The sequence below is a fragment of the Diadema setosum genome, chromosome 10 (genome assembly GCF_964275005.1).
Source record: "Diadema setosum chromosome 10, eeDiaSeto1, whole genome shotgun sequence".
In the NCBI taxonomy this organism is placed as follows: Eukaryota; Metazoa; Echinodermata; class Echinoidea; order Diadematoida; family Diadematidae; genus Diadema; species Diadema setosum.
This window is the reverse complement of record NC_092694.1, coordinates 21,496,865-21,509,037: the sequence shown is the minus strand read 5'-3', so window position 1 is coordinate 21,509,037 and position 12,173 is coordinate 21,496,865. Positions and strand designations below refer to the sequence as shown.

General features: G+C 35.5%; 1 protein-coding gene across 1 annotated transcript in view; it reads left to right on the top strand.

The window, feature by feature from the left end:
- LOC140234360 (tyrosine-protein kinase yes-like) overlaps positions 1-12,173 on the top strand; it is a 59,460-nt gene that overhangs the window by 25,592 nt on the left and 21,695 nt on the right. The window contains exon 3 of the mRNA XM_072314418.1: positions 2,859-2,952. Within this exon, the coding sequence (XP_072170519.1) occupies positions 2,859-2,952 (94 nt within the window). The remainder of the gene's footprint in view (positions 1-2,858; positions 2,953-12,173) is intronic.

Here is a 12,173-nt window from a genome sequence, read left to right as displayed (position 1 = left end):
GAAGTAACATTATGCATTGAAATAAGGGAAATTTTTCTGAAGAAGAATTGTATTCTTTTTCCCCTTCTGTTTTTTTTTTTTTTCATCATTATCAGATTTCATAGGGATCCATTACTTTTCGGGCTGATCTCCATCTCTTCTGGGACTTGTATCCTTACTAGACAATGAAATTAAAACAAAAATTTGTAATAAAAAAAAAAAGAAGAAGAAAGAAAACTAATGTAGGGCCTGCAGATAAAGAACAAAGTCTGTGCCATGTGGAATAAAAATGCAGGTCATTGTTGAAACAACTGCAGTCACTATCAAAACATTGTGATCCTCTGTTTAAAGAGAAGTGTCATATATAAAAAAAAAAAAAAAAATCATTCTCAGAGTGGGTATTGTGTTCCCATCACATGTCAAAGTTCTCAGACAGTAAAGGTACAAATGTTGTTGTCTAGATTACCTAGTCAATTAACACACACACATACACACAGCAGACACACAAAGGTGTAGACTTTATCCATGAGATCCACATAAAACAAAGATAACCAAATTGCAAATATGGTGACATACAGTGTACAATGCGTTAGCAGTATGCTCAATTTGCAAAAGGTACATTGTACTTTGCGAGGTACTGTTAATGCTTACAAGTTACATAGTTTTGTCAGGCTCAAAAAAAAAAAAAAACAGTTTCGCAAATATGCATTGTTGAAAAACTGTTCAGCATAAGAAAGCGATTTTGCATTTATGCTTACCCAGTAAATATGGATATAATTAAAGAGAATCACCAATCGTTAACGTGATTTTCATTCACGCTTCCCTACTGAACATGATGAGAGAGAATCGCTAATCTTAAAAGCACCCTTTTGTGCATATTAAAGTGGCATTTAGAAATGGGTTGGGACGCAACCATGTTTTACACTAAATCATGTTTCAAAACAGTTATTGTGGCTAAAAAAAAAAAAGTTCAGCATAATGACACCAAAAATCCTGAGTAAATAGAATTTGGTTTTCCTTCCCATTTTTTCTCAAAGAAAAAAACTGTTTTCGCGTTGATCATTCAGTTTCTGATTGCAAAATAATATCTTATTTCTTCCTGTAGGGGAGAGAGAAAAGGCCTCTGTTTGTGTAGACATTGCAAGAAGGAACAAGTATCGCTTTTTACATGAGTGCAAGAGAACACAGCAAACTCAGTCTGTTTTCTTAAGCCGCTGCAAACTGTTACCAATTGGTATTGTACAGTTCAAGGAAATGGCTTTTGTCACTGTTCACAGCATTCTTTCATATTTTATACCGGTATGTAATAGAGTCAAACAATTGACCCATCTACATGTAGTGTTGCTTGGATGTATTGGTACATAATATAAAGGAACTGATGATTCATCTTTTGAGAGCACCCTGTACTTACATGTAGAAGCAACTTGTATTTAGTTCTGAAGGGCATTTATCAATATTTTCCCCAAGTAATTATGGCTTTTCTTTGAAACACTGCTGCATCTACACATACAGTACAACTGTAGTACAATGTAGTTGGCTCTGTAGAGTATTATTTGGATATATTATATGTGTGTCGCACTTGCTCTCCACTTACTTCTGCAATGATTACAAATGTTGTGAGCAAACTGTAACCCTGTAACATGATGTATTGATGTTAGGACAGTACAGGTATCTGCCTCTGTCATTTATTCCTGAAATGATGTCCACATCCTGTCAGCATGTAGGAGAAAGGGCCCCAGACAATGTACAGTTCCACCTCGATTATCCGGCCATGTCGGGACCGGCGCTCATCCGGATTTTAAAGCAAATTGGCCGGATATGGGAGACACATTGTTAATGTATATATAGCTGCCGTCCAAGATCGCGATACGGTCTCGACTGCGCCGTGATTTACTGACAAGTTTTCCATCCATGTTCTTATGGTGAATTTATAGATCATGACTGCTTACTTTTACGATGATAATGTGTTGTGAATTTATGCTAGTTCTGTCGGGAATATTGTAGGTAAATCATGTGAGTTTTGTAGAAATTTTGATTGAGTTTAAAGTCACTGTTTTTTCTCAATTTTTGGATGAAAAAAAAAGTCCTTCACTGCGTGAACGTGTCTGGATAACAGAGATTTCCGGATAAAAGGAGGCCGGATAGTCGAGGTCGAACTGTATTCTACTCTACACACTATATGGAGTCACAGCTATTTAATAAGAAGTATTTATAGTGTGTTAAAGATAAACAATTGTATAATATCTACACAAGTATAAATTTCATGCAAGGAATTTTGGGTGCATTGCCGGGTAAGATGAATTTCGCAGTTCCCAATCAAAATATAAAATAATATTGCATGATAATTAGCAACAAATTAATGTACTTTAATTTCTGTGCTAGTTAGAATGCAAAATTTGCAAAAACTTCCCTTCTGTGAAAATATCCTGTTCTACCAACACATACAACAGACATACATGCCAGTACATACTTAAGGTTACTACGTACTGTAAATATCATGCATCAATCAAATAGTATGCCGGTACTGTGAAAGTGGAAATTTTTGCGGTGTGGAAATTTCCCGGCATTTCATGCAACCAGAAGCTAGCATGAACATAAAAGCACACAAATATTTTTACATGACAATGTTCCAGTATTTAATGTCCTGATTCCGTAGAATTAAAATCATGCAAAATTCATCTTACTCGGCTGAGCGCAAAAAAGTACACACTAAAAAATATCCACTTTTACAGTGAAAGGGAATACTACAGTAAAAAGGGAAGAAGTGTACACTATAGGTTTATGCGCAGACTGCAACCATTGTTCAGACTTGAAGTCTGTACTACATGTATGCACAATGGGCACTAATGAGTCATTTTCTCTTCTTCTTCCCGATTTAGTACTGTTGTATGTCGCCCTCTATGACTACGAGGCCCGCTCAGCAGATGATCTTTCATTCAGCAAGGGAGAGAAACTGGAAATCATAAACAACACGTGAGTATCGTTTCATTCTGAAAGGATCCCTGCAACTCGAATGCATGTTGACCTCTGTTGATGTCTTTTGATCATAACCAGAACACTATGTATCATGAAAATATACATCGTATATTTTTTAATCTTTTTTTTTTCTAAATTCTATTTTTTCCACACCTCTAAAATCCTCCAGATCATCTTTATTAGTATTCTAGCTGTGACATTATCCTCCTCTGACACTTGAGTTGAACAATAGACTCAGTAAAATGTGTACTGTTCAGTGTATGTGCCTCATGCTTCACTGCTATTACTACCTGCACTTACTCACAACATGTTCTGTTTTTGTGCAAATGTTTCTGACACATTTTTGGTGTAGCAATGATTGGTTAGGCACATGCTGTGTTTATCTGTGTATGCATGCATTTTCATCATAAAGAAATAAAGATGATAGTAAAGAGTATGATTTGAATTGAATCCACTGTGAAAATGTTCACAAAAAATGTGGTAGGTGGCTCAGATGTGATGTGTGCATTTACAACATATATGTTCAGATCAGGACTTTAGAAATCATGGTTGAAAAGTCACATGTATGTGTTCAGTGCATGCATGTCATACATGTACAAGCATTCTGTGCTGTGCGGTCGATTCTTACATGGTGTGTATGGTAGTTTGCCACTCGACCATTGTATAGACTGTCCTAGTTTGCAGGCTTTGATTGGTGAAGAGTGTCTGGAACAGTCCATAATTCTGACCGTGAATAGACATAGCTCATTGTTTCACAAACATTCGCACAAATAATTTTTTTTTTTCTACAAGCAAATGATAATGATAATGTATACCTGCCTTATTCCATCCTATGGGAGTTTATCAAAACCTCCTATCACTCCCACAATCCACTAATTGCAATTCACAGAGTTCACACTTCCCTTTGAGAGGAAAATAAATATGCATTGTCTACCAGGAAAATGGTTATTCCCTACTGTTGAGGGCAGTTCATCAAATGTCCCACAGGTTTGTGTATCAGTGCAATTCACACACTAGTCAGTTGGTGGCAGTAGAGTGGCTGACAAATTCAAGCACCATTCTGCCTTTTGGTACTTCCTGGACTTTGGTACCACACAGCAAGATAGCAGTTGTTGAAAAAAAACATACTACTTTCCATTTCCATTAATATGTTTTTCCATAGCAAAGATATCTTCATCAAATGTTTAGCACTGAAATACTTTAAAGGTCCCGTTTACCTTTGGGAGCAGTGATTTCAAAAATGTGCAAAATATCATATTTGATGCATATATGTAGGTCTGTTATATCACAAAACATCCTACCATATAAAAATTTTGCAATAAAGCCTAAAATATAAGGATATATCAATGTTTTTCTCAATAAACCGTAACTGTAGACGGTTTAGTCCGGAAACATTTTTATTATAACTATTGTTCATATTTTGTGTATTTAACAATACTTAACATCCATTACACGGATTCAAATTTTTACAGTGGTTGTTTTTATCCCTAACTCACATTTTAGAACTATTTTAAAGCACTAATGCTGGGTTTTTGTTTCATCTGCAAATGGTAAATTGTGCCTTTAATAGCTCAGTGACAATGGATATGTAGGGATGCTCTATAGTTTTCTCTTCATTTCTTTGAGGTGAATGATGTTCGTGGATATGTTTTGCTTGAAATTTTGATTTCCGTATTCATAGATATGTTTCACCTGCCTCAAAGATTAAGTGGAGTGTATTATTTTGCTGTATTGGTTTGTGGACAGTCATTCTATATCTATCACAAAAATAAGAAATCCCTTCCACACTTGTGGTGAAGTCAGCAATTCTAAAAACAGTTTCGTTGTGGCTTTCAAGTGGCAAATAGTAAACATGTAAAAAGTGGTAATTTACTCTTTAGTATTTAAGCACAAACTCACCCAATGAGCAGATATGGTAAAACACTGACCTGTTTTACTCTCTCTGACATGTTTGTCTATTAAGATAATAAAATTTAACAAGGTACAAAGTTATGTACCTCATCTAGAGGTGTGATGGTACAGTTTTGATTGGGATAGTGCTTCAGGTTTCCAGTGTTTTTGATGATGATTTTGTTTTGTTTTGAGATAATGAGAAACCTCTTATGAAATGTTAAAGAGCGTAAAGTTCTTAGAGGAATTCAAATTCTATTTAATGAAAATTGGTATTGAAATGGCTGAGATATCCTAAACGCAATCCTAATAAAAGGTAGGACCCACCTATTGTTAGGATTGCTTGTTCTTACTTTGTTTTTGGATATCTCAGCCATTTCAAAACTGATATTCATCAAATAAATGTCGAATTTCTCTCAGAATTGTATGCTCTTTAACATTTTATATAGTGTTTCCAAGTGTCTCGCAAAAAGTTAAAAGGTGAATCCTCACCTCAACCAACACCATGCCATCCCTTTAAGCTATAAAAATGTAAAGTTTGAAAACGTGTGAAAAGATTTATTTTTATAACTATCATTCACCTTTTTTGAGTCACAGACCAGAAAGAGCAATTCTACTCAATGTTCAGATTGGCATTGATCTACAGAGCAGAATCAAACAGACTTTGATCATACTGTAAAACGCAATAATTTCGCGGCATGAAATTTTTGTGAATGGGAGCCGATGGCCTTTTTCGCGGCATGAAATTTTTGCAAGTTGCCTCTAACATTCAATGCCTATAGTGTAGACAAGAACTTTTGCGTGTTTGCGTGCGTGAAATTTTTGCGATTTGCCTCTAACATTCAATGCCTATAGTGTAGACAAGAACTTTTGCGTGTTTGCGTGCGTTAAAGTTTCGTGAATCTCGGCTCTCGTGAAAGTCAAATGCATGCGAACATTCCTGGTTTTACAGTAGTAGCTATTTCATTATAATCTGTACATAAGATAAGACACCAAATTTGGTGTGTATGATGGTCTTTAAGTGTAGTTATGCAAAATGTCCCTTGTGTTTGTATCAGACAGTGCATTGCCATGGTAACCACACTTTTTACCCAAACCTTGTGGAACTCAGTGTCAACTCTAATTGTATAGTAAACTAAAATTATTCTGTTTCCAATTCGACAAGTGCACAAACTTGGTATTAACGTCATTGCCCTCATGACATCACATACTATAAAGCAACACTAGGGGTGGGGGTATTAATCACCTTCAATGATAATTCTAGTTTATTTATGTTTTAAATAAACGAGCAATGGTGGCAGTATGGAAGGAAGAGACCTGCGGATGATGATTATCGAAAAAAATGTGATAGTTCTGAGATAACTATTGTTGTGAGCAAACCAAAAGGGAAGTTGCGAGGGAGTGACATCAGATATATACAAAGTAGATCTCTGCTACCAGTGTTACTGTGCGCATGTGGCTACGCCAAACATGGCTGTTTTGTGAAAACATGTGACCCTGTTTACTTCCATGAAATTGTTAATTCACGTCTGGTTTGATGTTATGTATGCCATGCTGTTCCTTTGATTTCATCTTAAATGTTTTACGATTTGTAGAGTCAAAGTATTAACTTTATAGAGTGGACATATTTGTTAGATATGCACATAGTGCAAAGAAACACATTGTTTCATTAATAGTTAATGTCATCAGTTACAGTTGTATGATGAACATCTTTGTTTATGACACAGTGTATCTGTGCCTTGTTAAAAAGAGTTTGACAGATTAACATTTAAAGGACAAGTTCACCTTCATAAACTTAAGGATTGAGAGAATGTAGCAATATTAGTAGAACACATCAGTGAAGGTTTGAGGAAAATCGGACAATCCGTTCAAAAGTTATGAATTTTTGAAGTTTTTGTGCAGTAACCGCTGGATGAGAAGACTACTGCAGTGTGTGAATAACTTAGATGTCACATGCGTACAACAATATAAGGAAAATATAAAGAGAATTTCACAAAATGTCATCTTTTGAAAAAAGTACACGTTTCCCCGACTCGTTACCGACAAATGTTATGGGTAATATTATTCCCCCTGCCTTTAGAAAGAGGCAAGTCAAGTGCTCTTTTATTATGCGAAAAAAGTGAAAATATGTTGAATTTTCTTTACATTTTCTTTATACTGTTGTACGCATATGACTCACAAGCTGTAGTAGTCTCCTCATCCAGTGGTTCCAACACAAAAATTTTAAAAATTCATAACTTTTGCATCGATTGTCCAATTTTCCTCAAACTTTCACTGATGTGTTCTACTAATATTGTTGCATTCTCCCAATCCTTATGTTTATGAAGGTGAACTTGTCCTTTAAAGATTTGTAATCACAAAAATTACTATAAGTTTTAATCAGTGCCAGTTTTACATCTAACTTCATGACATTTTCATAATACAGAAATTTGGCATTGATTTTTTCCCTTCTGGATAAAAAGGTTCTAAAGATGATTTTGTTTTACATGCTTCATTATTAAAAAAGGAAATGTACCATGAAAATTATGAGTAATTCCTTACCATTATGTAAATTTACATTGGCAGGATTTTCAATGAAACAGATCAATCAGCATGTTACATACATTGTATTTGCACTGTGCATCCATATCGTACGTTTAGGAAATGCTGTGCGATATGCAGTATAAAAGAAGATTTGTGTACAATACGTACGGGGGAAGTGATGCTGGTATGCTGGTACTAAGCTCCACACGCAGATCTCAAGGAACTTCCTGATTTAAATATTTGGAGGTTAAATTTGTACTACGAAAAACAAAATCTGTTACCTTGTGGTAAAGTGTGACCATACATTAAAAGTGATAGCCTATTATATCAGCTTTTATAAAGCAGCCCATAACAGGGTGTGTACGTGGATATACACTGTAAAATGTGCAATTAGTCCCTGTCTTTACATGTACCAGTACTTATGATTTCTTTTCCTTTTTTTGATTAATTCTATCCTTACCTACATTTTAGCGTTCACAGTATCATTCAAGGTTTACAGATAATGAAACAGAAGTGAGGAATTACAGTAGTCTTTTAGTACAGCTTCAGGGCAGGCAGGTATATACAATGTAGTCAGCTTTGCCTATAAGTCGAATCTACATGTATTTGGACCGAAGAAATTGCTTCGACTTATAGAAAATTTGACTTATGAGGGGTTGAAGTCAATAGAATATAAAGAGAAAGGACTTGGAAAGACCTTCGACCTAGTCGAGGTCGACTTAAGCAAGGTTTACTGTACTACATGTAGTTTATAGGATGGGGGAAAGTCATGTGAAAATGAAGCCAAAAGGGGATGGATGCTGTACTGTACGAGCTGAAATTTTCGCGGTGGTTTTATTTTCGCGAATTTCGAGAATCGCCTTCGAACCGCGAAAATAACAACACGCGAAAATAACAACGCGCGATTTAGTAAGTTCAGTTAGACCCTCGTAACCGCGAAATAAACAACACGCGAAAATGTCTTCCAAGTAGCAATTCGCGAAAATATCTGTACGCGAAGATTTCAGCTCGTACAGTATTTGACTGGACTTTGAATCTCTAGTGCTTTACCTGTTTGAAAGACTTTGTGTGTTCAGGCACTGTTTTCTTTCTATCTTCAAACTTTTATTCAAAATGAAGGGAAGATACACATAATTACAACTATGTGGTGTGCATTGTGGTAATGTAAAAGATCTTTTCCATAACACTTGTCTTATCAAGACCATTTTGTCACCTGTGTGGGTACAACATCAATGGCATTTTGTTAGGGACAAGTTCACATGTAACGTGTGGATTGAGTGAATGCAGCAATATCTAACTAGTAGAAAACATTAAAATCAGTGAAAGTCAAAAATCAGACAATCCATTCTGAAGTTCTAAATTTTTAGTTTCTGTGCAGTCAATGCTAGATGAGAAGACCACTACAGTTTATGGTTGTCACATGCTAATAGAATGATAGGAAAATATAAGAAGTATTTCACAAAATTTTATTTCTTGAAAAAAAGTACTCGTTCCCTCCCTCGACTTGTCACTGACATGTTAAGGGTAATATTATTCCACCTAACTTCTGAAAGAGGCAAGTCAAGCGCTCTGTCATTATGCCAGAAAAGTGAAATTATGTCGAATTTTCTTTGCATTTTCTTTATATCATCCTACACATGTGACATCACAAGTTGTTGTACAAGTGTAGTCTTCTCATCCAGCGATGGCAGCAGTGAAGCTTCAGAAATTCATAACTTTTGAACAAATTGTCTAATTTTCCTCAAATTTTCCCTGATGTATTCTATGCACTGCATTCTCTCGAGCACATACTGTATATATGAATGTTAACATGCTCTTTAAAGGTACTGTTTACCATTGGGAGCAGTTATTGAAAAAAATGCTTGAGTTATAAATCTCATACAATGTATGTGTAGGTCAGTAAAGATTTTTACATTGGTTGTTTCTATCCCTTACTCACATTTTACAACTACAGTTAACCTCACCTAAGTCGACATAATCAGAACCGAGCAAAACATGTCCACTTACACAAAAGTCGACTTACACGTACAACATGTAAGTTGACATTTTGTCAACTTAAAAATGGAAATTAATGTCCCCACTACAGAATAAGATTGGGATCGTGATGCGGATTGCTGTCCAGATCCCACTCCTTTTCCTGTCGAAACATGCCTACTGTATCTTAGCAACGATCATATTTTAGTTCATGCATGAATTAAGTGGAGGTTAGTGACAACAACACACCAATTGCAAAATCTCTAAACCGTATCCGGGCAATTACCCCCAGAGGGCAATTACCCCCCGGCTAAATACTGGTTAGTGGTAAGCTTAGAGTAAAGATTAGGGTTAGGGTTAGGGTTAGGGTTAGGAGTTTGAGTTAGGGATAGGATTAGGTTCAGGATTAGGATTAAGATTAGGGCCAGGGGAAGGGTGCGGGGTAATTGCCCAGGGGGTAATTGCCCTAGACCCGAAAAATCAAATGCAAATTAAAAAAAGAAATTGCATGCACCTATACGGTTTCAATTTAAGTGCATTGCTGAAAAGACTTGCATTTGATTTCGTACGATTATCAGTGCAGACTGTGTTAAAATCTGAATAAAGTTCTTCTCCCAAGTTGCTATAATTGTTCGCTCAAATTCCTATTGCCGTATTCTGAAAAAGAATTGTTCTCGCGCTCAGATTCACAGCATTAATTTTGAGAGTGTGAAGTGATCATAGAAATGCTTAAACCAAGATTTAATGCCAGCAGATTAGCATTACCTGGTAGTCCAAATCATTTCCTTTAGGGTTGCAAAATTTGCATTATCCATCTCATTATAGGTGAAAAATAATCCTTTTTAATAAGCAGTGACCATGCTGCAGGCTAACCATGTTACTTGTGTAGCACAGTACTGTAGTTCTTGTAAGTGTTATGCAAATATTAAGACAGTTTAAAGATCACAACATTCCTTTCAGATCACACACACTGCAGTGTATGGCGTTATACATGAGAATGCATTTTTGAAGAATTTGCTAAATTTTGAACTTGTTACAATGGTTAAGAGTGAAGCAGATGTAAAACCGCAGATGTTTTGTAAACTACCAAGAACCATGATTTTTCAAAAATGAAAAATTGCAAAGAACAATTTCACCTAAAAGAATAAAACAAACATAAATAATATGTACAGGACCAAAAGAAAAATGAATAACTGATCTTTAATACACTGTATATTCATGACTAGTTGGCAGTGTGCCTGCCTGAAAGCAATTCTTCATTTGACAAACTTCATTTTCACTGTTGTTTTAAAATGTTCCTTTACACAAATTGTTGAAATTCTGATTTTTCACACGATCACTTTTCTTTCAGGTTTCTGTTTTGAGCAGTTGTGCAGCCTTTAACTTTGTGGGGAGGATATGACTTGTGTTTAAAGACAACAAAACCAATACCATGTGCTTTTTCTATGTCTCATGTTACCTGTTACTTACTACTATAGGCTGTCAAGAAAACTTGCAATTGCACTCCACAACTCGGAGGAACCAGGTACACAGTCTTATAAAGGAAACCCCACTTAAGAATAAACAACCATACACTCGAGTTATTTTTTTCTTCAACAACAATGTTTCCTGATGGTCTCAGCTTTCTTTTTGTCATAAACATGAAAAATCAGTTTAGTTGGTCTGTCTCCAAATCACACCGAGAGTGATTTGCTGTAAACATCAGACTCATAAAAGACTGATATATCTGTAAAGAGATATCAACTCTCCTTGTAATGGGTTTGTTTGCTTGTGTTTTTTGTTTACATATTGTCGGCGATCATCCGAACCATCGTATATCCCAATTTTTTTTTCTTCAAATTTTTGCTTTGAGATTTTCAGTCATTGCGATAGTGGACATTCCGTTATATCGTCGGTTGAGAATGATAAGGGCGTTAAGTTGCCGCTAAACCCATAGTGTTCAAAACCACTTAACGACCTTCTCATTCTCAACAGACGTGAAAATAGTAATTTTTTTTAAATAGATTTTCTCTCATTTCAATAATGGATATTCAGTTATACGTATTGAGAAATTTTCAGTTTCTAATTTGCTGTGTAGAGGCCAGTTAAGGGCTCATTTATGAATGGGAGAAATTTGAAAATTGGAACTTGTAAGACAATTTTGTGAGTGGTTGGATTCTCCACTGAGAACCACAGTAACAGTATGAGGAATAAGAATGATATTTTTTGGAGAAAGGCTGTTGATTTTCCACCTAATAGAGAAACAATAATTTTAACAATGCATCAATATGAATTACAGTAGGAAATATCAGACAACTTGGAAAATTCACAAAACCAAAAACACTGTGAAATGTTCCTCTATATGATAATCAGATGCTGTATGATAGTGTGGAAATTATACACTGCAGTAAGTTTACTGTGCGTGCACACGCGCACACACACACACACACACACACATGTATAAAGGTCTATTTATCTGTATTATACGTCATAGCCCAGGGGGTTAAATTGCATGCTAAATTGCATATAACATTACATTGTATGACACACACACATACACACACACCCAGATATGTTGTTATAAAAATAATGTTTATGAGTGCAATGGACAGAATATTTCATGAGGTGAAAGATGAAATGATCCATTCAACGCCTCACACTCGTTGAATGGACCAATAATTTCATCTTTCACTATAAAAAAAATGAAATATTTTGTCCATTGCACGAATGAAAATTATTTGTTTAATATAACGCCTAAAATAGATCCTTGTTTGATGTTTTATGAATTTAGAAACAAGAGAGAATGTGTGAGATCTTAGATCAAGAGAGTGCTCACTGAGCGCTATACGCTA